This window comes from Emiliania huxleyi (assembly GCF_000372725.1).
Source record: "Emiliania huxleyi CCMP1516 unplaced genomic scaffold EMIHUscaffold_554, whole genome shotgun sequence".
Lineage (NCBI taxonomy): Eukaryota > Haptophyta > Isochrysidales > Noelaerhabdaceae > Emiliania > Emiliania huxleyi.
This window is the reverse complement of record NW_005197847.1, coordinates 1-23,397: the sequence shown is the minus strand read 5'-3', so window position 1 is coordinate 23,397 and position 23,397 is coordinate 1. Positions and strand designations below refer to the sequence as shown.

The window sequence follows — 23,397 nt, the reverse complement described above, 5'->3', positions numbered from 1 at the left end:
GTGGAGGGCCGTCCCTGCCCTCGGGAGTATCTCGACTGTACACCCCTCCCTACTCTCTAGCTAAGGGCTCTGTTCACAGCGGGGGGGCAGTGGTTGTCCTGGCGGAGTCCTGGCGGAGTCCTGACAGAGTCCTGACAGAGTCCTGACGGAGTCCTGACAGAGTCCTGACGGCCTATTTTGGAGGTTTTCAACTTTGAGGTATTGTTACTATGTGAGGGTGAAATGAATGAATCAGTTCTTTGGGACAGTGCAATCCTTTTAATTATTACCTCCAACTCAAAAAAAGTCTGATGTCAAACGGACAACGGGGTCCCTTATGGTGGCCTGTAAGGGTAAGGTGCGGGAGGTCCACAAACCAGGTTCCTCCTCGCGGCATATTTTGGCCCCTCGAGTTTATCGAGCTCTCCTCGCGCAAGGACCACATTTCTGACTCCCACTCCGATCATTTGCCGCCAAGTCATGTCGTTGCTCAGGTCCACTCTCGTTTCGAGCACTTGTACCTCAACGGTCGGTGTTGGCACTGGGGTTCCCTTCGGGTATATCGTGACAGCTGACGGCGGGATTACCACTGGTGTTTCGTCCTCCTCGGAGTCGTCTTCCCCGGCTTCCTCCCGTTCGGCTCTACGTTCAGCGTGGCTCACCCTCCATGCCGTGAACAGGCGCCCTATCCATCGTATGTTCTTCTCTCGCTCCTCTGCCCTTGCCTTGGTCTTGTCGTTGTTTCGCACCCATGTCTGTATGGCAATCTGTGCTTTTTCCAAATCCTGCTCGTCGAGCGTTATTTTTGTGACGACCGCCCTGCCATAGCAGGTGTGTGTGTGTATATGTATTTAAATATATGTCTGTACAACAAAGCTACCCCGTGTTGCTACGAGAAATGGCCCCACAGGCTAGGAGACCGAATAGTGGACACCGGCTTTGTCCCTTGATGTGGCGACGAGATAGATATCTTCTTGAGGACCTCTGTGGTGCGTGAGGACCTTCGGGGCCAATGGAGGACCTCTCGCTGTGAGGACCTCTGAGCCTGGCAGGTGGACAGCCAGGACGTACGTAGCTACTCCTGGCGCGTACTCCTCCGACTGCAAAGCAAGCAGCGCCGTTCCACAAACGGCGGGGCTTTTTCGGTGTCAAAACAGTCGCGGCGGCGCAGAGACCGCTGAGCGAGAAGGTCTCATGTCGCCCGATTAGTTCATAGTTGAATAAGGGTTTAGGACAACAAACCTTTTGGTCTGGGTGCAAGAAGAGGGTGCTCTTTGTTGTAAAATTATTTTTTACGGCGGTTATGGTCGAGCGCACGGACAAAGTCTCATTGGGGGCTCGCGCCGAATTATTTTTTGTTTGAGGTGCTCGAAGAGCGACAGCGTGCGCGGCACTCGCGCTTCGCCGATGTCGCACGGGACGCGTCCGGTTAGCCTCGTGCGGTGGTAGATGCACACCGAGTTAGGGCCCACGCCGGTGCAGCGTGTGGCGAGGGTGATGGCGCCCTTGGGGTGGTTGAGGTAGCCCTGCGCCTCGTAGAGCCACGCCTGGTCGTGCAGTTCGACGTCTTTGTGGAGGACGTCGATGCGGAGCACCGCGCCCGCCCCGAGCTGCTTCGTCGCGCGGAAGTGCGCTCGTGTCGCCAGATGCACCGTCGGACGATCGCAACGAAAATTCTTTTTGAGCGGAGGAGCTCACGCCGAGAGGTCCTCACGCCTGCGAGAGGTCCTCACGGCGCTGTCCGTGGGAAAATCTATCGCAGCGGAGGTGCATGCCTGTCCTACTGTCTCCGGCGAGTCGCGACGCACGTCCTCCCGTCGGGACCCTCTAGCTTCCATTCATTCCGTTCCCGCGGCAGAGCGCATTGAATGGCTAACTATAGCCATGCACAAACCCCCGTTGTATGTCGGTAAGTTCAAAACATCTTGTCTAACCATTTCCTTTGCGGAATGTGCTCGATCCGCCCTTCCAGCAGTGAACAGCGCCTCTTCACACCGGGTGCTTGAAATCTGCGTATTCTTTTTATTGCTGCGCTTCGACGCTGGAGCACCGACAGCGGAGGAGCTCGTTGGGCGCGCTAGGGCGCCGATGCCGCTCGCCACGCTCGCCGCCGCTTTTGCCTCCGCACCGGACCTGCCTCCTCCTCCGCCACCGCCTTCGGACAACGACCTGTTCGAGAAGCTGCAATGGCAGATGCCTCGATCTGTCCCGACCTCCACCGGCGCCTCGGCGCTTCAGCGCATGCTCCTCGGCCAGCACTGCGAGGAGGTTGTCTCCACGTCGGTCTGTCCCGACCAGTTCTTCGCTTTCCTCTCGGTCGAGCCGTCTGTCGTCCTCTTCCCCGACCGGAGGACCGGCCTGCAGTACTCGCCCGGCTTCCGCTGGGTGGCGACCTTTCCGGAGTGCGCCTCGTACCTCCCGACGCAGCACGGACCTGAGCGGAACGGCTTCTCCGTCCTCGCGTCGACCGGCACCAACACGCGCGGCCACCTCGAGGCGGGCGCCGTCCTGCTGCGCTTCGAAAACACGACGTCTGCGGACCACGGCTGGCGCTCGCTGGCGGGGAAGCAGCAGTGCACGGTGGGGGAGATATGGGGAGATATGGGGAGATATGGGGAGATATGGGGAAGCAGCAGTGCACGGTGAGGGAGGGACGTGCAGCGAGGAGAGAGAAGGAGGGCTGCGAGCACACACCCTCTTGCACGCGCCTCTGCAGTACGTGTAGAGCGCTCCAGCCCTTGCGCGCACGCCTCCGCCTCTCGCCACGTGCACGCTCATGCGCCTCTGCGCACCTCTGCTCACCTCTGCGCACCTCTGCTCACCTCTGCGCACCACCTCTCCCATCTCTCCCCATATCTCCCCATATCTCCCCATATCTCCTCAGGTGCAGTGCAGTGCTGCGCGACCTGCGCACATCTCCCCACATCTCCCCATCTCTCCCCATATCTCCCCATATCTCCTCAGCTGCAGTGCTTACTGCGCGACCTGCGCACATCTCCCCATATCTCCCCATATCTCCCCATATCTCCCCATATCTCCCCACATCTCCCCATATCTCCCCATATCTCCCCATATCTCCCCATATCTCCCCATATCTCCTCAGGTGCAGTGCTTACTGCGCGATCTGCGCACGCGGGCACGCCCGCGCCTCGCGGGACCGCGCGCAAGCGTGGTGCGCCTCTCTTCGGCAGCCGCGCCATTGTCTTGTAGGCGAGCACCGCGAGTGGGCTATCCCCCCCCCCACTCCCTTCGGAGTGATTCATAGCTAGTTCACTGCTTGAGCAGGCGATCCGCGTCCGGACTGATCTCCCCATATCTCCGCATATCTCCCCATATCTCCCCATATCTCCCCAGGCGATCCGCGTGCGGACGATGCACGTGCCTTGCCCGAGCGACACGTCGGAGCGCGCACTCGCGCCCGGCAAGGCTTGCTTAAACCCTCCCCCCCCCACCACCACCACGCACGCACACACACACACACACACACACACACACACACACACACACACACACACACACACACACACACACACACACACACACACACACACACACACACACACACACACACACACACACACACACACACACACACACACACACACACACACACACACACACACACACACAGAGAGCGTTGCACTTTGAAATGCCGTGGGGCTCCTGTCGTCTAGACGTGGAGGCAGAGCTGTTGCACCGCCCTTGCCCCGCCACCTCCAAAAATCACCTCGAGAAGCTGACCTGGCCTGACCTGACCAGGCGGGCTGCGCGTCGGAGGGGGAGGCGAGATCCAGCCGAGATCCAGCCGAGATCTAGCCGAGATCTGGCCGAGATCTGGCCGAGATCTAGCCGAGATCTAGCCGAGATACAGCCGAGATGCAGCCGAGATACAGGGAGGTCCGTCTACTCCCATTATTGGGAGAGCAGCAGCACGGAGCACACCGGTGGGCGACACATGGCGGGGAGGAATCCCACTACACGTATGGCAATGGTAGCATCAGCACTAGGTCCAACCCCACACGCTCCTCCACCCCGCGGAGACTGCCATTATGCATCATTCGCGAGCAGTGGTGCCATCCGCGCTAGCTCACACCTGCAGGCGACCATGCTGCTGCACCCCGCGGGGATTCGCGTGGCGGACCCGGACTCGGCTCTCGAGGGGGAGGAGCGAGATTGATCGAGATTTGCCGAGATTTGCCGAGATTTGCCGAGGTTTGCTGGACTCGTCTCTGGAGCGAGATTGATCGAGATTTGCCGAGATTTGCCGAGATTTGCCGAGATTTGCCGAGGTTCGCTGGACTCGGCTCTCGAGGGGGAGGAGCGAGATTGATCGAGATTTCCCGAGATTTGCCGAGATTTGCCGAGGTTCGCTGGACTCGTCTCTCGAGGGGGAGGAGCGAGGTTGATCGAGATTTGCCGAGATTTGCCGAGACTTGCCGAGACTTGCCGAGAGCCGCCGAGAGCTGCCGAGAGTTGAAGACATTTGCCGAGAGCTGAAGGCATATGCCGGTATTCGGACCTGTCCCGCAGTACTATGTCCCTAGGTGTGCTCGTGGGCTCGCCCAGAGAGGCCCCACTTGCCAGACGGCTGGGAGGCGGAGCAGGGGGCGGCGGCGGCGGCGGCGGCGGCGGCGATGACCGCTCTCGCGTCGCCTGCCACGGCGCGGCGCTCCCGCGAGTGAGACAGAGAGAGGTGAGGGCACAGTCAGGCAGCGATTGGATACCAGTGTGGGTGTGGGGCCCCGCACACTCAGCGAGACGGAGGGACGGCCGCAAACTAGCGACACACAGACACGCACGGGCAAGACACTAACAGCGAGCGACCCACACATACGCCCCCCCCCCCCCCATCCCAATCATGCCTCCCACAAGTAAGCCACCCCGACCCGCACCCCCGCGATTCGCGCGCCGCGGCGACGGCGGGCTCGTGCCCGTCGCCACCGCGCTCGACGGAGCGAGCGATGGCGCAGCACATCGCCCCGCGCACCCCGCGTCTCCTCTTGCTATGTTCCGGGCGCCGTCGCTCCCTCCCATCAACACTCCCCCCCGCGCGCGCCCCCCTCGCAGGCGGCGGTGTGGCTTGGCAAGTCGTACTTGGTGGCACGCGGCGCGGCGAAGCTGCTGATGCGTCTGCAGCTGGGCTAGCCACGGCCGAAGGGGGGGGGGGGGGGGGTGCCCGGTGGCTTGCGAGCCGGCAGGCTTGCCGGGTGAGCAGGTGGGCGCGACTCCGACGCGTGCGACCTGAGATAGGTCTGTGTGATCTGAGTCTGACTGGGGAAACATGAGCTTGTACGACGAGAGCTGTCGAGGGTGAACATGGAGAAACACCAAACACTGCGAGCTCAAAGTAGAGCTCGAACTCCGGCTTGGTCGCTTGGTCTAAATGGTAAGTGGACGGGAACGTTTACAAACCGCGATCCGATTTTCACACGTGCACGCATCCACGACGCCCCTACGAGCCCCCAAACGAGCCCATGCGTGCCACACACTCGCATGTGGGGCGTGGAAAGGGATCCCAGAGCCTCTTTGGGTAGGCGGGAGGCGCATGAGGATGCCCTCGTGGGGCCGGGTGCACCCGGACCCACCCGGAGGGGCCCGGGAAGGGTCTAGCGGCCCTCCAGCGGCCCCCAACGCCCCCCCGCGGCCCTGTTTTGGTAGTGTATCACACATATGTTGTGTCACTATCATACCCACGACCCAGGGTACCCGAGCGCTCCCGAGCAGCTATAAGGTCGAGCCGCTGGAATGCCTCCTCCAGTGGCACCCAGTCGCGCTCGAGGTACGGGAGGAGCATATCATACAGTTTCACTGCCCGAGCCTGCAGCTTGGCACACTCGTGGCACTTGTCCTCGTGGGCGAGCTGAATCCCGTAAACGTTCCGCATATCATCGAATTGCGCCTCGTTCAGGCCGGCGTCGATCATCCGACGGGTCACCCGACGTTCGAAGACGCTTTCCCGATCGCTGTCCGAAGACGCGTCGTCGGGACGGGAGTCGCTGGCCGGCAGGTCCTCGACCGCCGGCTCCTCCTCGACCGCGGGCTCCTCTGGCGTGGGCACGTCCTGCAACGTTTCTGGAACGACAGCGAGAAGCGCCTCCGCGCCCGCCTGCCGCCGCTTGCACTTGCCCAACTCCTTGTCCACGCCGCTCGCGTGCGTCTCGAGCCGCTTGCCGTACACGACCGCCTGCTCGAGTCGCGCGCCCGCCAGCTCGCCGCGTAGGTCCCACACAAGGTACGCCAGCGCAGCCTTCTTCAGGTTCTTTATCTGGAGAGCCATCAGCGCGCCGCGCCGCTGCGACGAAAAGAGCGTGTTTACGGCAGCTTTCGCGGCGATGATGATGCCGTTGGTGACCTCGCCGACGATGCTGACCTCGTTGGAGGGTGCGGGGACGGGTTGGTTGCCGAGGAGCATGGTCTCGAGGCGATTTAAGAGCGCGGTGGGCTCCAAGGCGAGCTGCGCCGAACTGGAGCGAGTCGGCCGCGCCCGAATTGCTGGCGCCGCATCGGCGCCGGTCGAGTCCGACACGACCGCGGTCTTCTCCACCGGCTCGAGGTTCGCCATCCGCGGCGCTGCACCGCGGATTCGAACGGCTGCTCGCTCCTGCTCGGCGGCTGGCCTGTCAGCACGGCGCTTCGAGAGGGCGGTCGCCGTCGGTGCACATTGACTATCATGGCGAGCGAGCAGCCCCGCAGTGAGTGGATGCAGCCCACCGGAGGTACTGTCTGAGGTGGGGCCCGGCGCGTGAGGCTCGTCGGCGTCCGCCATCACCGCCTGCGGCCACTGCAGAGTCGGCCAAACGAGGCTTGATTTTGGCCATTTTGGCACGGACCCTTGCGGACTCTTCACAGCTGGGTCCCGGTGCACCCGGGGGTGTTCGGGGCAGTGTTGGTGGCCGCGGTGGAGTCGCTGCGCGGCAGCCTGGCGGCACCGTGGGCACCGTGGGGATCACCAAGTGAGTTTATGGCCTCCCGTGCGCGCCCATGGGCATCCCACGGTCGCGTGTGGGCGGTCGAAAGGGATCACATGGTGCCTCAAGGTAAGCGGGAACCACGCGTGGGCGGTCTTGTGGTGGTGTTCTAGTCGCGCCGTCCGTGGTGGTGTCCGTGGCCACACCACCGCGCACCGGCACCCCCACCGCCGACTACCTAGCCGACTAGGTGCCGCGCCGGTGGCCACCACCGGCCGACCCGTGCGTACCCAGTGTGATGGGTGGGGCTAGGCCGTGGTGGGCCGTGGTGGGCGTGGGAGGCGCGTTGCAGGGACGTCTTGCGCATGATACTTGAAATCGGTGAAAAACGAGAAAAACAGCAGTGCAAATCGGTCAAGTCCTCGCCCGCAAAGTAGCCGAGACCGACCGGCTTGGCGATCCTGCCCGGCTCGGGGACGAGGAGCGAGCCGCCCTCGTTGGAGAGGCCCATGTGACCCGCCACCTGGTAGTCGAACGCAGGCAGCAGGTCATCGTCGTCCAACGAGCCGCCGCGTCGCAAGCCGTCCAGGTACGCGATCAGCCGTCGGAAGAGGCGGAGCAGGACTGGCAGCAGCAGCAGGAGGAGCGTGACAGCCAGGCCCGGCAGCGCGTCGGCCTGCATCGCTTGCTCGCACCGCGGCACACCAGGCCGGAGATTTCACGCCTGGCTCGTTTGCCGATGGGGTGTATGCGGCGAAATCGCAATAATTCACCTGCGGGGAGGTGGCGGGACCGACTCGTGCCGCGGGCCGCCGGGCAGCGGCCATACCCGCTCGGCGGAGGCAGGGCTCAGAATCGGTTTCAGGCCACAAGGCTGGTGAGTTGGGCGTGACCGTCATCTATAGAACGCGCCCGCTCGGAAGTCTCGGTCTGCGGAAGGTAACGACGATTCGGCTAGGCGTCTGCGGAGGCAAAGGGCGGGCTGGCGATCCGCTACGAGGCCTGTTTGTCGCGGTCGGACAGGCACCCGTCGCATCTGTGGACAGGTGTGACGACGGCAGTGACGAGTGCGGCGCAGCCGCGCACGGGGCCCCGCCGTCAGCGGCCACACAGGCAAGAGCGGCACAGCATGAGTCGGGGGGGTGTCGGGGCACGACGAGGGTTGCTTCGGCTGGCGCTCGGAGGCCACCAGGCGGCCCCATTTGATGTCCGGGAGGTGCCTCCCGGACGCCTCCCGGACAGCTAACGTGCAGAGCATCGAACAGACGCCTTGCCCGGCATCCCACACTGGTGGATTTTGGGGCGCTGTGGGCCCCCTAGCACGAGTGCCTGATCTCTGCCTGGTTCTCGCGGCTGAGTTTCTTGATGACGACGAGCACTGCTGCCGTGTGTGTATACATAGGTAAAGTAGACGCGCGCTCTGCCGCCAGAATGTCATGGCCAAACAAATAGCTCTAGTGTGTAGTGACGCACACGTGTATGTACGTACATGTCACTGTGGACGAGGAACGTAGAGTAGTTCGAGGGGGGGGCGCGGTAACTCACAGCCTCTCGCAATAAGTGCCGCGAGCCGCCTCTCGGCGAGCCCCCCCCCCCCCCCCCCAAACAGGCCATCTCCGATTCGGCGGCGAGATGCGAGAACGCCTCCTGTCACTATCGTTTGCGCCGCAGGAAGCTTACCGTCTTGCGGGGCGTGCTCTGGACCGCAGACGCTGCCCCTCCTGCAGCTGCAGGAGATGGCAGCGGCAGTAACTCCTCCGAGGATGAGAGCAGAGCGGCGCCCATCTCCATGAACGCATCCTTGTCAGCCTCGAGCACATACTCGCTCCGCCCGTCCTTCTCGCTCGGGCCGGCGAGCACGAGGCCGCACTTCTCCTTCCACTTGCCGTATTTGGGGCCCAGAAGCGCATCGAGCTCGTCGAATGACTTCTTGAGCGGCACCGTCAGCTTATCGCCAAGCGCGTCGCCCCCGAGCGGCTTAATACCGTCAATCTCTTTCGCGACGGCCTTGCGCGCGTTATCATCCAACATGCCGAGCAGCTTCTCGGCGAAAGCCGGGTCGTTGGTCTGTTCGCTCAGCCACGTCTTGGCCTCGCAGGCAAGCTTGTCGAGCGCGCCGAGCTGCCCATCGATCCAGTCGCCAACGACGCTAGCCACGTCGGGCACAGGGAAGCCCGCCAGTCGGCCAGCGACGTACGCAAATTTGAGCGTCGCGAGCCCAAGCTTGACGTACGGCATCGCCTTCACCAGCCACTCCTTGGGGAACGTGAGCTCGAAGCCCTCGCCCGCGTTGGTCGGCGCGAGCGACATGCGGATCGGGTCGAAAAAGAAGACGCGCACCGTCTGCTTGAACCAGTTCTTCGGAGTCAGGGCCTTGAGCTTCGCCCGCATACCCGAACCCTTGCTGAAGACGGCCGCGGGCAAGAAGCAGATGAGCTTAGGTGCGATCGTGTCGACGCCGCGCAGCAGCGTGCCGAGTACCTCGAACTGCACCGCGAGCTTGAGCAACACCTGGTCGATCTTCAAGTGCACCTGGTCGATCTTCGAGCCCACCTGGTCGATCTTCAAGTCCATCCGCCGCAAGCTCTCCACGATCTCGGTGTCGCCGCTCTTCGGGTGGAAGAAGGGGTGCTCGAGAGCACCCTTGACCGACAGCCGCGCCGACGGCTCGCGCCGCAGCAGCTTGTCGACGAGATCACGAGCCGCCGGGTCGTCGACCTTCTCGAGCCGCTCGAGCACCACTCCCTGCTGCGTGCCCCACGCGTGCAGCACGCGCATCGCCGCCCCCGAGGCGCAGTCGTCGTCGCGGGTCGACGGCACGAGCGGCTCACCCGCCAAGAGCATGTAAGCGAGCGCACCGAGCGACCACACATCGATCTTGGCCGACGCCTCAACAAGCGGGTACGGCAAGTTGTCGATCACGGGCTCACCCGCTGTCGTGCGGAAGGAGCTGACGACAAACGACGCGCCCGACCGGCGGTGTAGCTTCGGCGCCACCTTGGCCTGCAACTCCTTGCTCTCCCCCTGCCAGTAGATCTCGAGCGCCTCTTCCTCGCCCTGCTTGAGCTCGTGGAACATCTCGGGCGGCAGCACGGACGAGGAGAACTTGGCGCCGGCGTACGACTCGCCCTCGCCACCCACTGGCACGATCTTCGCGGCGGCGTCAAAGTCGATGAGGCGCAGCCGGTTGTCGCGCCGGAAGCGGACGACGTTGAGCAGCTTGAGGTCGCCGTGCATCAGGCCCTTCGCGTGCAAGTGCGCCACCGCCTCGAAGACCTGCTCGAGGCAGACTCGCACGGTATTGACGTTCGGCCGCTCCTGCTGGTAGATCTGGTGCAAGTTGCGGTCGGCGGCGTCCATGATGATGGCGCGTGTGCCCAAGCTGATGCCCTCCGGCAGGTACTGCTGCGCGATGGCGCGAAGCCCGCCGCCACGCGCGATCACCGCCGCCGCGATCTCGTCGTCGGACGGCAAGCCGGGAAGCTGCTGCACGATGAAGCGCGAGACGAGCTCGTTCTTCGCGCGCGCGTCCCGCTCGCGCTCCCACTGCTCCTTCTCCTGCATCAGCTTGATCACGACCGAGCGCTGGCCGTCGCCGAGCTGCTGCTTGCAGATGCCGACGAAGCTCGAGCGGTCGATGCTCTTGTCCTCGGCGCGGAGGAACAGCTCGGCGTCCAAGCCGATGCTCGCCGCAACCGGGGCCAACTCCTTCCGTTCGAGCGTGCCGCTCCCGTCCTTGTCCGCGTCGTCGAAGACCTTGCCGTAGTCGGTCTTCTCGCCGCGGTCGAGCGCGCGCAGCACGACGCTGGTCGCCGAGCGGTGCTCGGGCGCTCCGATGGTGAGCTCGTAGCGGCCGCAGAAGAGCAAGTACAAGTAGATTGCCTTGCGCGGTCCCTCTGTCGAGGCCTCGAGAGCGGTGCGCCCCTGCTTGTCGCGCACCTTGACCAGCGCGTGGATGTGGGCGCCGAAGCCGTGCCCTGGCGGAGCGTCAGACTTGGAGGCGAGGACACGGCCGACGGCGGAGATGAGGCGCTTGTTGGTGGAGGCGACGGCCCACGGCCAGCTGCCGCCATGGTCGACGGGGGCGCCGCTCTCGAGGCGGAGTGGCATGTCCGCGGCCAGCAGCGCCAGCAGCACCGCCTCCGACGCGCCCTTCTCGACGGCGTAGTGCAGCGGCAGCCACCCGTCCTCGTCCTTCTCCTTGACCGCCTCGGGGTAGGCCTGCAGCAGCGCCAGCACCACCGCCTCCGACGCGCCCTTCTCGACGGCGACGTGCAGCGGGACGGGCCCTTCGGGATAGCCCTTCTCCTTGGCCGCTCCTGGGCTCGCAGCGATAGCCGCCAGCAGCTCGGCATCGGCGGCACCGCGCAATAGCGCGGCGAAGAGATGTGGATGCGGCATGGCCGGCACGCTATTTTGCACGTCCTCGGATTTTGAGGCGTGACAGCGCCTGGTGAGCTGAATTTCTTTTTGAGCTAGAACTTCGTTGTTAATAGGAACAAGCGAAGGCACACACGACATGACGCCAAACACACGATTGCACGCACCGCACCGCACCTCGCACCCGCGCCCGCCGCCCCCCCGACCCCCGCCCCGCCTAGGTGGGAAAGAGATGAGGAGATGGGACAGCGAAGGAGGAGTACGAGCACGTATGGGAGGGTTCAATGATGCGCCACGCTGCCCGGCGTCTCTCACTTTCCGGGACAGCCCCGCCCTTGTGAGGCAGGAAAGTGACGGCTACCCCGTACGCGCCTGTTGCTCTACTCGTCGCCGACCGCCCATCCCCCCTCCTCGTTCCCCCCTGGGGGAGCCGATGATGGTGGAGCTTTTGTCATGGGGGCCCCCGACCCCCCCCCCCCCCCCGCACACACACACACACACACACACACCGCCGCCGCGCGAGCGCCGCGCGGCGGCACACCCAGCTCAAAAGAAAAAGAAAAAAGGGAATGAGGAGACCAGCGGGGGAGACTCCCCGCCTATGCAACACCCCAGAGAGGGGCTGCCATCGCCGAAGCTGTGCCAAAGCATAACTCCAAAACCCGCAGCGGCCCAGGGGGCCTTGGGGGCAGCCTGCCGGACCGCCGCTGCACGGGGCTAGGCACCAGAAGATGAGTGGAATTGATGAATTGGGCCGTTGTCCGTGCCTCCCCTCTATACGTCAGAGTGGGACCTACGCCGCGCCGGGAAAGGGGCGCGCCCGGTCCTCGACGGAGCCGCGCGCCCCAAACGACCCAGGCGGCGAGTAGTCGACCTCGAACCTTCGACATGTAGTTGCCCGTAGTTAGCGCCCGCCCGCCCCGCCTCCGTCGCTTCGTAAAAGAAAAAACGAAATAAAAACAAGCAAAAGAGAAAGCGAAGCCAAAAAACGATTGCGTAAACGGCGTCACAAAGCCCGCCGGTTTTGATCGACAATCGTGAGATTGACCGCCGTCGACCAGAGAATGGCAGACGATGCGTCAGCTTGTGCGGCGCTCGCGCCGCGCAGGCTGGCCCATCGAGGGCACTCTCTGGCGCTGTCCGGGCCAAGCACGGCGCCGCGCATGCTGCGTGCCACTCGCCGTGGCTTGCGGTGCAGCGCCACTGCAGCCTCGAAAACGTCGCGCACAGCACCAGCATGCTGCCCACCAGGCAGCAGAGTGCTGCACCGGCGTGCAGCGGACGCTGCGGCGCTGCGGCACCGCCTCCCCGCCCTGTCCACGGAGCAGACGAGCGGCGGCACGGCCTTCCTCCAGCTGCAGGAGGTGCGCACTTCTCAAAGGAAGCACAGGATGCTCCCACAGTTTACGCAGCTTTGTGCAGCGCAGCGCACGGGCCACGCCACACAAAGCCGACCCTCAGTCTGGCCAAGAGGCTGTCCGCGGAAGGCCTGGCAGCGCGTACTCGCCTCCTCCGCGGCCATGCCCTCCGCCCGGGCGAGCGAGGAGCGGGGACACAACCATTTCTGGAATCGTGTTTCCCCGCCCCCCGCTTTTTTGAGAATGGCTAGTCCGAGCCTGAGTGTTGTTCATCTTTCTACATACATACATACAGCTCAGGATTTGTGGCGCCGCCCCGTTGGCTGAGTGTCTTGTCTTGTGGTTCTGTGTGTCGCTCCTGTGTGACCGTCATCGCCCGTCCTGTGTCCACCCATATCTTTCTCCGCGTTGGTGTCCCAGTCGTTGGTCGGACTGTGTTTCGCCTTCCCATCAACCGGGGGCTCAATATGGCCGGCAGCTCGCGCTGCCGGCGGGGTTGGTTGGCAGGGGAGAACCGGCACGGGGAACAAGGGGCCAGCCTTTCCGGAGGGGTCGCCCCCTGGAGGGGCCCCAAAGGGCCCCCGGGGGGGCGGGGGGCCCCGCCCCGAGGGCGGGGGCAGGTTCGTCGCCTAGCGCGATGGAGTAAACCCTTGTTGCCAAGTCGGCGAGCGTGTTGTGTATCGAGAGAGAGAGAGAGAGACCATAGGCATAGCAGATGCGAGAGCGGCGTCATCCGGGGAGAGGGGTAGTGGGGGAGGGTCAACATCGAGGGCAATTACGCATCGCGCTCCCCGATCGTCTCCGATCTCCCTCGCCTGCTCGCTCGGCACGACGTACTCGGACCATATGTCCATATCGTTCGAACTCGGGGGGCACGGCGAGGGTTGCGACGGGTGCGGCTTCAGGGTCGGTGGCGGGCGAGGGGTGGCTGACGGGGCTGGCTGGGGCTGTAGCCCTTGGTGTAGCAGGCCCACAGCGGTCGGCGTCGCGCTATCTTTCTCTGGTAAATTTAAAAGTGAGCCGATTTTGAGAGATATCTCGACGAGTTCGGGCGTTGACTCATACCATGGTAAAAGTGTTGCGTAACACGGCCAAGTTTCCGACGGCTGCACGCGTGCGTGCACACGCTGGGCGACCCGACTGTGGTGCGCAGTGATCATCGTCCGCCGCGCAAATGACACGAGTTAGACGGCTCCTCTCCCTCTAGATCTACCTGAGCTCCTCCGAGTCTCTCACACCGGGGCAAGGAACTTTTGGTGCGATTCGTGCTCCATCGTGTCGCGCATAAAGGGGTCCTGCAGGAGAGCCGTCCTGTTGAGCGTCCCGATGGCTAGCTGAATCGCTTGCCACGTGCCAAAGCACACGCGATTGTGCTGAGCTTGGCTGCCACCGCATCGTCGTCTGACTCGACCACAGCACGCCAACGGCCCTTGGCTCGTGTGTGCAGCAGGGCAGGCGCCAGCCATGGCGGCAAACCGCCCAGAGAATGGAGACGCATGGTCGGGAGGCACCGCTGGGCTGGAGTCCACCATAGAGCCCCAGAGCAGAGCGTCCGGTAGGTAGGACTGGTCCCTGCAGGCCCCGTCACCGACGTCAGCTAAGCCCGGAGCGACCAGTAGCCCTGAGCGCAAGATGAAGCGTCCAAGTCCCACGTGCCAGTGCTGAAAACGGATGTCAGAGGTCACGTTGAGCGCGTCGTGCACGTGGATGCTCCAGACCTGGTGGCTCCACAAGTATTTGCCGGCCTGCAGGGTGGACAGACAAAGGTCGGGGCCGGAGTTGAGTTCGTGAGTGCACGGACTACAGGGCTTGCACCCACCACAGAAAACTGGCATCTATCACAGTTTTCTGTGGTGGGTGGTCCTCCGCGGCCACATCGGTTGAGAAAACTGGCATCTATCACAGTACGACGCTGCACATGCACATACACACAGACAATCATGATTCGTAAGTAAGCTGACCGTGCCCAAGTCTCCATCATCCTTCCCAGTTCCGGTTTTGTCCTGTCTGAGAGGCACGACGACTCCGTCTCCCGTATCGTGTCGTGTGCCGCACACGGCCAGCCAGCACAGAACAGCGCGCCCACTGATTTACGAGGAACTCACACCGGCCAAGAGGTCCAAGACACTCACAAGACAAGACACTCAGCCAACGGGGCGGCTGCCACAAAAATGTGCCAACAGTTGTAGTGGGTTTTTTCATATGTTGGAGCCAGGTGTGGCGCCTGGACGTGAGAATAGCCATTAATGGAGGCAACCGATGCGAGTCGACTGGTGTGCTAGCTGCTGGTTGGTGTGTCGTCGGTCGTGCGTGGGATACCAGTGCGCACATACACACAGACAGACACAAGCATGATTGAACTAGTCATTACCGAGACCAAAACTAAGCTGACCCAATCTCCATCGCTTCCCAGTCCGGGTCTGTCCAGTCTCGTGAGAGGCACATTAGCGGACGACTCCATCCCGGTATCGTGTCGTGTGCCGCGCACGGCCAGCCAGCACAGGACAGCCGCCCACTGAATCACGAGGAACTCACACCAGCGAAGAGGTCCTCACACGCCGAGAGAGGTCCTCACGCCAAGATCGAACGCCAAGAGGTCCGGCGCAGTGGATCAATGGTTGCGCGTTGCGAGGCCGGCACGCCCTTCCGCCGACCCTCCCCCCGTCAGTCCCGCGGCAGAGGCAGCGCTTTGTTCGAATTAGCCATACGACAAGGTGGTAGCCCAGTTTCAGCACAAAAACCTGTGGAGGGTGGAAAGATAAGAGGACAAAGTGATCCGGTGAAAAATGTGCAGGCGCAGCTGAGTCTCCCCCGCTGGTCTCCTCCTTCCCATTTTTTCTTTTCTTGTGAGAGCAGAACGCCGGGTTTGTCTTGTACGTGCGTGTCGGGGGTGTGTCAGAAGTGTCAGTGAGGGGCAGCGGAGGGCAGGGGCGGCCGGCGCGCAAGGCCAGAGGCTCAACCATTCGTCGGCTCGTCTCAGGGTTGGAGAAGGGGAAGGGAAGTCTGGGCAGTCGGCGAGGGGGTCGTAGCAAAGAGTCCGTACGGGGTAGCCGCCACTTTCCTGCCTCACAAGGGCGGGGCTGTCCCGGAAAGTGAGAAACGCCGGGCAGCGTGGTGCATGACTTCAACCTCCCAGACGTATTTTCGTTCCGCTCCTCCCTCGGGCTGTTCCATCTTCCCATCTCCTTCCAGCTCAGGCGAGGCGGGGGGGGGGGGGGGGCGTGGGCGCGGGGTGCGGTGCGGTGTGAGTGTGTGTGCGTGTCGTGTGGCTACAGCAAGGGTCCATCCGTCTGTATTATTATTAACAACGAAGGCGCTCGCAAAAAAAAATAGAAACGCCGGGCAGCGTGACGCACAACTTTACCCTCCCATACGTGTTGGGCGTCTCCTTCGCTGTCCCATCTCCTCATCTCTTTCCCGCCTGGGGCGGGGCGGGGCCCGGGCGAGCGGTGCTGAGCGGCGTGTGCGTGTGTGTGGATACGGCAGGTGTGACTACGACACGGTGGACCACTGTGTTTGTATTATTATTAACAACGAAGGCGCTCTCAAAAAAGTATCCGTTACTAATTTTTTTGTGTTGATCCGAGCTATCAGCAGGCGGACCCCGAATTTCACAGCAGCTATGGGTATGGCAGGGAAAAGTTCATGGAACCGCTTTCACCGACGGGAGTGTTACGGGGAGATCATATCATAATTTTCCGCGAACGGGAAATCTCGGCTAAATCTCGCGGCACTCTCGAATCCGCGACACTCTCTCATCCTCGACGTTCTGCAGATCGGTCACTGGCCATGGTCACAAGTCCCACACGCATTCGTCAGCTTGAGGCTCATCTTGCTCTCCCGCTAACGTCTCAGCTACTTGCCGTCTGCCGCTCGGCCCGTGGCAACTATGGCATGGTTTGGGTGATGAGAGAGTCACCCACTGAGCGCTCTCGGCCGCTTTACTAAGTTATTAGTAAGCCTGTAGCGAGCGACAGCACGTGACGCCGGCCGAGCAGCTTACCATCGAGGTGTGTGTCCCACCTGGTCCTGCTCCTCTTCCGCCAACCGTATGGGCTGCGGAGGATGCTCCTCCCCGAGATTGGCAAGCCTTTCATCCTCGTTTGTGGCGTCATCGATGAAGATGATGCGACCGTGCTCTCGCCGTGCATCGTCGGTCACATTGCCCTCCATGACGCAGACGAGCAGCGCACTCAGGTAGAGGTCGACGAGGAGGTATAGCCAGCCCACCTACACCGAGTGGAGCGGAGTTGGGGTGGAGTTGGGGGAGTTGGAGTGGAGGTAGAGGGGAAGCAGTGGCGTGATGGCCCTAGCGACGCGAGCACACCTCGGTGGCGACCACTTCGTCGCGCGCCTCGTCGCCGTAGATGATGTGATGGAAGCCGCTGCAGCTTTGCTCGACATACACAAAGACCGCCATGTGAATTAGCAGCAGTCCGATCATCGCAAGCGACAACGCATACAATGCCCGCATCATCTTACAGAGCGGCGCCTGCCACGGTAGGTGGCCATGCACACACGATGACGTGAAGATGAGCGCGGCGGCGGCGGCTACGAAGAAGCCCGCCTTTTCGTGGAAGAAGACTCCGATGGGCTGACGGTCGTGCTGGTGATTGATCGTCGCTAAGGCAATCGCAACGAGAGCCGCGGCATCGTGCAGCGGACGTATGCGTGCAGCGGACGCGAGCCAGCGGTGAGCTCGCCGCGTGTCGCAGAATCCGTGGCGTGAGGCGCTGCTGACGGCACTCTCCATTCCAAACGAGATGAATAGGACCACTTGGCCGAGGTCAATGACGGCGTGCATCTGGTTATATACCCGGGCGTAGCCATGATTGATAGTGAGACCTAGGAAGATGATGAAGTTGATGGCCGCACCGAGCGCCCCGTAGACCCAGTGCACCCGCAGCGGCCCACCGTTGCCTGACACTGCGATCCACGATAGCCTCAAAGCACCCGTGCCCACTGCGATGTGCGTCCACGCGTCCTCACGAACGTGGAGGACCTGCTGTTGGTAGATGGCGCCTGTGACGGCAGCAGCCGCCGCAGTGAGGCTCAGCCATGTACGCGAGCTGAGGACGATGAACGGGATTGTCGCGGCGGCAAGCCCGGTGACTGCGAGAGCTTTGAGTAAAGCCTCCATGGGTGCCGTCGCGAGGCTTGCACAACCCATGGTTGCTGCAGTGCTCCCGTAAAACGTCTTGGCACCAGCTGAAGGCTTGCACGGCAGAGCTCGCAGTCGTGTACGGGTATTCGGATTTTGCTATTTGCTCGTGTGGGGGTATAAATTCGTGACAGATTTGTCAATGGCACTGCGTCTGCGAGTGTGTGTGTGTGCGCCATCGCAACTGCCATGTCGGCAGGTTGTCGGCTGGTACTCTCGCCCCGCTGGCGGCTTGGTCTAGTGCCGCGGCTCCCAGCCCTTCTGTGGGCCCGCGGCGGCTCGCCGCGGCGGTTGTGAACAATGGGATCGGTCCGGATTCATCCCGGCGTGCAGCCGGTGCCGCTTCTTCGGCGAAATTTTGCTCAACCTGTTTGTCGACAAAGTTGCGCCCGAGCTCCTGCTGCTCGACTGCGCGGCGGAACCGGCCCCTTGATGCTGAGATGTGAGGCGCCGGCACCGGGGCTACAACGCGGGGCCATCTCCGGGCTGTCTCGGGCAACCTCAAAATTGGCGCCTCTCTCGGGACCTGTTCCTGGGGCCCATCGCGGTGACGCAGAGGGAGCGGTTGCTGGCGGAAGAGCGCGCGGAGGCGGCGGCAGCGCGGGCGGCGCGGGGGAGTGGGGGGGGTGGCGGCGGGCGGCGGTCCCGCGATGGCCGGCGGCGGGAGGCCCGCAGCGCGGCAAGGTGGGCTCGGGGGGTGGAGTGCGACGAGCGAGCGATTGAGCGCGCTTTCGAGGGGAGGGGGGAAGAGCGGCCGGCCAGGTGGGCCGGTCTCTTCGACGGCGCCTAAGGGGTTGCCGTCTGCTGTGCTCCTTTTGGTACCTGTGTCGAACCTGTGTCGGTGAGAGAGAGTTCTTTTTTGTTGAATTCTTTTCGCGGCACCATAGGCCACAGGCGTCTGCCGCCCGGGCCAGCTTTCGACGTTCGCTCCCTGCCACACAAGCGCGGATGCGTGACTTTGAGACGCGTCACTTGTGCGAGCTCTCGGCGGAGCAGTTCTGGGCGCTGCGCGCCGACCTCTCCTACGATCAGTACATCGCCGACTTTGACAAGCAGGCCCGCCGACGGCCTCTCTGCTCGCTGCCGCTTTGCACCCCGCTGCTCCACTCGCCGCCTCCGCCGCGCCACCCTCGCGCACGCCGCCTCGCACTGCCATGGCCGGCGAGGCTGGTCCACCGCGTCCGCGCCCACGCTTCGCGCCTCGACGCGCGCCGCAGGTCTTCCAGCTCTGCTGGCTCAAGGAGGAGGCTGACGCGGAGGGCCACCCGTGCGTGGAGCGGGAGGTGCGGCTCACCTTCCGCGAGAACCCGGTGCCAAAGGCGCTGCGCGGCATGCTCAAGGACCCCGAGTTCGCCTTTCTCGTCCGGGCGCGCTCTCCGAGACGCGTCCGAGACGCGTCCGAGACACTTCCGAGAGACCTCCGAGAACGTTCCGAGACGCGTCCGAGACACCTCCGAGAACGTTCCGCCCGCATGGAGTTGAGGGTGCGGAGACGGCGGCAGGCGCGCTGGCGGACGCACGTCTGGGACGAGGCGCACGCGATGGAGTTGTTCGTGACGATCCTGCGCGCAAGAAGCAATCCTTAGCGACGCACCACTGCATACTCAGGCGCACGCGATGGAGGTGGAGACCATCCTGCCGGTGTTTTCGGACCGAATCAAGATCACCGCGCGGCAGTGGGCGGAGCCGGTCTCGCCCGCGCAGTGCTACGTGTGCTCGCGCGTGCACATCGAGGCGCCTACACCTCCGCAGACACCTCCGAGACACGAGACACCTCCGAGACACCTCCGACACACCTCCGAGACACTTCCGACACACCTCAGGACCATCTCCACAGGTGTCGCGGCTGCCTGGTGTCGCCGGCGTGGTGGAGAAGGGCGTCGAGACGGGGACGCAAGGCCAGCGCCTCGCAGTTCTTCGTCGCCCACTCCTCCGCTCCTTCCTTTAGGCGTCGAGAAGGGAATGCGAGATGCGTACCTCGCGCTGCCTTAATTAATTAATAATTAATTAATCTAGGCGTCGAGAAGGGAATGCGAGATGCGTACCTCGCGCTGCCTTAATTAATAATTAATTAATTAATCTAGGCGTCGAGAAGGGAATGCGAGATGCGTACCTCGCGCTGCCGGCGCGAGCCACCGAGTACGCTCGCACGAACCCGCACTCGGCAGCGCCTACTAGAAGCGGAATATCTCCCCATATCTCCCCCCGTATCTCCCCCCGTATCTCCCCATATCTCGGGCTGCTAGAAGCGGAATGTCTCCCCATATCTCCCCCCGTATCTCCCCCCGTATCTCCCCATATCTCGGGCTGCTAGAAGCGGAACATCTCCCCGTATCTCCCCCCGTATCTCCCCCCGTATCTCCCCATATCTCGGGCTGCTAGAAGCGGAATGTCTCCCCGTATCTCCCCCCGTATCTCCCCATCTCTCGTGAGCGGGAGCAGCGGGCCCTGGAAGCGGAATATCTCCCCGTATCTCCCCATATCTCCCCATATCTCGTGAGCAGGAGCAGCGGGCCCCTAGACGCGGAATGCGCATCCGTGTGCTCCGACCAGCGCTCGAGAGGACTCACGCCATTCCGCTGGACCCCGCCCGCATGTAGATAGTCAGCTGTGCTCGCCGCATTCGTACCCCGCCCAGTCCTGCGGCGCTCGGAATACACCGCGCAAGTACCGTCCTCCCGCCACGACCTCGGCGTGCTCATGGCGTGCTCATAGCGTCCTCCCGCCACGACCTCGGCGGCTTCGTCACGTAGGCCGTGCTCCCGCCGCTGCCCACCCCGGCCGGGCGGGCGGTCGGCGGTTCTGCTGCAGAGCTGGCGCTCACAACGCCCGCCGCCGATGACGCCGACATCGCCGCCGACGCCGACGCCGCTGACGCCGCCGCCGCCGCCGCCGCCGCCGCCGCCGCCGCCGCCGCCGCCGCCGCCGCCGCCCCCGGTGCGCCCCCCGGTGCGCCGAACGGCGGCGCTTGCGGCGGCGGCGGAGGCGAGGCGTGCGGGGAGGGAGGAGGCGGCGGCGGCGAGATTCGGGCGGCCCCGCCTCGCGACGTCTTGGAGGTCGCTTCCTAGACACTTCCTAGACACTTCCTAGACACTTCCTAGACACTTCCTAGACACTTCCTAGACACTTCCTAGACACTTTCTAGACACTTCCTAGACACTTCCTAGACACTTCCTAGACCTCGCGAAGTCTTGGAGGCCGCTGCGCGATGAAGCGGAAGACGCAGTCTTGCGCTCCAATCAGCGCGCGAGGGGGCCACGTGTTCGGCTGCATTTGGCGCGTAGTCCGCCGTGGCTCGCTGTATTCGTACCCCGTGTGCTCCTGCGGTGCTCTGAAGACGCCGCACCACACCGCATTCCCCCGCCCCCGAGGGTGGTGTGTTGAGCGCGTCGGATCGCCCTCGCCGCACCGTTGCTACCGCACCACCCGCGGGACTGAACCCACACTGGATTCGATACCCTGGGGGTATGGGACACACGTAGGCCGCTGCAGCTGCGGTGGCGGTGTCGAAGGCGGCGGCGCCCGACAGCGAGGGCGACGCGCCCCCGGCATATGCTAAGGTGGCGGCGCTGCGCGCGCGGACCGAGGTGCTGCGGCAGGCGGTGAGGGCGGCAGAGGCGGCAGCGGATGCGCAGGACGCGCAGGCCGAGAGGCCTTTGGCTTCCGCGGGTGTCTTTTTCACGCCGCTCTTTCTTTGTTTTAGGAGGACGCGCAGGGCAGAGGCCTTTGGCTTCCGCGGGTGTCTTTTTCACGCCGCTCTTTCTTTTTCTCCAGGAGGACGCGCAGGTCGAGGCTGCAGAGAAGGCGAGGTCGTTGCTCGAGGATCGGCTGCGGCAGGAGCAGGCTCGCGCGGAGCTGCAGCCGAGATGCAGCCGAGATGCAGCCGAGATGCAGCCGAGATGCAGCCGAGGTGCAGCCGAGAGGCAGCCGAGGTGCAGCCGAGAGGCAGCCGAGATGCAGCCGAGATGCAGCCGAGATGCAGCCGAGGTGCAGCCGAGATGCAGCCGAGATGCAGCCGAGAGGCAGCCGAGGTGCAGCGAGAGCCAGCCGAGCGCGCGGAGCCTCCAGGGAGCCTATGGCCGAGTCTTGGTTCCCGGCGCGACAACGCGCCTTCCTTGTCTCTAGGCTCGTGCGGAGCTGCTCCGCCAGCGGGTGGACGCGCTGTCGCAGGTGCCGCCGCCGCGCGGAGGCAAAACACGAAGTCTGGCGGACCGGAAGAGAGAGCTGTGAATAGGAGCTCGCTGCCGAGCGGCGGTGCGTCACGACGCTCCCCCCACGCCCAATCTCGGGTCATCTCGGACAATCTCGGGCCATCTCGAGATCGCCAATCAGACTCGCCACGTCGCTCCCACTAGGTCTGTCTCCCCAGATCTCCCCAGATCTCCCCAGATCTCCCCAGATCTCCCCAGATCTCCCCAGATCTCCCCAGATCTCCCCAGATCTCCCCAGATCTCCCCAGATCTCCCCAGATCTCCCGATACCATTAGGCTCGTCACGTCGCTGCTCACGCAGCTCCGCCTCTCCTCCTCCCCCGCCGCCGCAGCCGCCGCCACTGCCGCCGCCGCTACCACCAACGGCGCCGCCCACGCCGCCGCCACCCCCGCTAACGGCGCCGCCACCGCCGCCACCGCTGCGCCCGCCGCCGCCGCCTCCGCCGCCTCCTCCGCCGCCGCCTCCTCCGCCGCCGAGCCCGACGCCGCCACCGCCACCGCCGCCGCCGCTGCCGTGGCCGTGGCCGCTGCGGCCGAGGAGACGCGGCATGCAATCGCGGCGGCGCGAGCCGCGTCTGAGGCGAGCGCGTGTGCCAGCGCACATCTGCCCACATCTCCCAATTGTCTCTCCCCACGTAACCACACATCTCCCCACATGACCACACATCTCCCCACATCTCCCCACATCTCCCCCACATCCCCCCCACATCCCCCGACACTTTCTACATCTCCCCACATCTCCCCACATCTCCCCACACCTCCCCACATCTCCCCACACCTCCCCACACCTCCCCATCTCTCCCCACCTCTCCCCACCTCTCCCCACCTCTCCGCACCTCTCCGCACATCTCCCCCATGTCTCTCCCCATGTCCCATGTCTCTCCCCACCTCTCCCCCAGGCGAGCGCGTGTGCCGCCGCGGCGTGCAAGGCGCTCGAGTCGTCGGCTGCTGTGTGCGGGCCTGCCGCCGCTGCCGCCGCCCCGCGCGCTGTGCCGAGGGGTGCGTTAGTGCCCGGTAGATAGGAGCCTTCCCTCCCTCCGCCCGGGGGGGCTCTAGCACACTTCGAGCCACAGGGGAGCCCTCGTGGCGAGATCGTGGCGAGATCGTGGCGAGATCGTGGCGAGATCGTGGCGAGATCGTGGCGAGAGCGTGGCGAGATCGTGGCGAGGTCGTGGCGAGATCGTGGCGAGATTGTGGCGAGATCGTGGCGAGATCGTGGCGAGATCGTGGCGAGATCGTGGCGAGATCGTGGCGAGGTCGTGGCGAGATCGTGGCGAGGTCGTGGCGAGATCGTGGCGAGGTCGTGGCGAGATCGTGGCGAGATCGTGGCGAGTGCACTTAGCCCCCCCCTCGGACGCCTCTCCGTCAGTAGACATAGAGCTGTACAGCACGCCCCCCCG

The 23,397-nt window shown here is 63.9% G+C and overlaps 4 protein-coding genes across 4 annotated transcripts; 2 read left to right on the top strand and 2 right to left on the bottom strand.

Annotated features, from left to right (window-relative positions):
* Nucleotides 1–2,054: 2,054 nt before the first annotated feature.
* On the top strand, nt 2,055–5,205 carry EMIHUDRAFT_470780 (hypothetical protein; the record flags this gene model as incomplete). The annotated part of the gene is made up of 6 exons (XM_005765397.1): nt 2,055–2,559; nt 3,083–3,115; nt 3,334–3,405; nt 3,739–3,762; nt 4,079–4,141; nt 5,150–5,205. Coding segments are annotated over 6 exons (752 nt in total), but the record flags the coding sequence as incomplete, so codon positions are not given.
* Nucleotides 5,206–5,641: 436 nt separating this feature from the next.
* On the bottom strand, nt 5,642–7,569 carry EMIHUDRAFT_119983 (hypothetical protein; the record flags this gene model as incomplete). Its single annotated transcript, XM_005765396.1, has 2 exons — nt 5,642–6,580; nt 7,336–7,569. 2 exons carry the CDS (start codon nt 7,567–7,569, stop codon nt 5,642–5,644), a joined length of 1,173 nt encoding a protein of 390 aa, XP_005765453.1.
* A 971-nt stretch (nt 7,570–8,540) lies between these two features.
* On the bottom strand, nt 8,541–10,997 carry EMIHUDRAFT_247174 (hypothetical protein; the record flags this gene model as incomplete). The annotated part of the gene is made up of 1 exon (XM_005765395.1): nt 8,541–10,997. The coding sequence occupies one exon, from the start codon at nt 10,995–10,997 to the stop codon at nt 8,541–8,543; it is 2,457 nt and encodes an 818-aa protein (XP_005765452.1).
* A 7,674-nt stretch (nt 10,998–18,671) lies between these two features.
* On the top strand, nt 18,672–20,731 carry EMIHUDRAFT_445925 (hypothetical protein; the record flags this gene model as incomplete). The annotated part of the gene is made up of 7 exons (XM_005765394.1): nt 18,672–18,842; nt 19,004–19,153; nt 19,289–19,333; nt 19,410–19,520; nt 19,624–19,663; nt 19,871–19,950; nt 20,540–20,731. Coding segments are annotated over exons 1-7 (726 nt in total), but the record flags the coding sequence as incomplete, so codon positions are not given.
* Between the last annotated feature and the right edge of the window lie 2,666 nt (nt 20,732–23,397).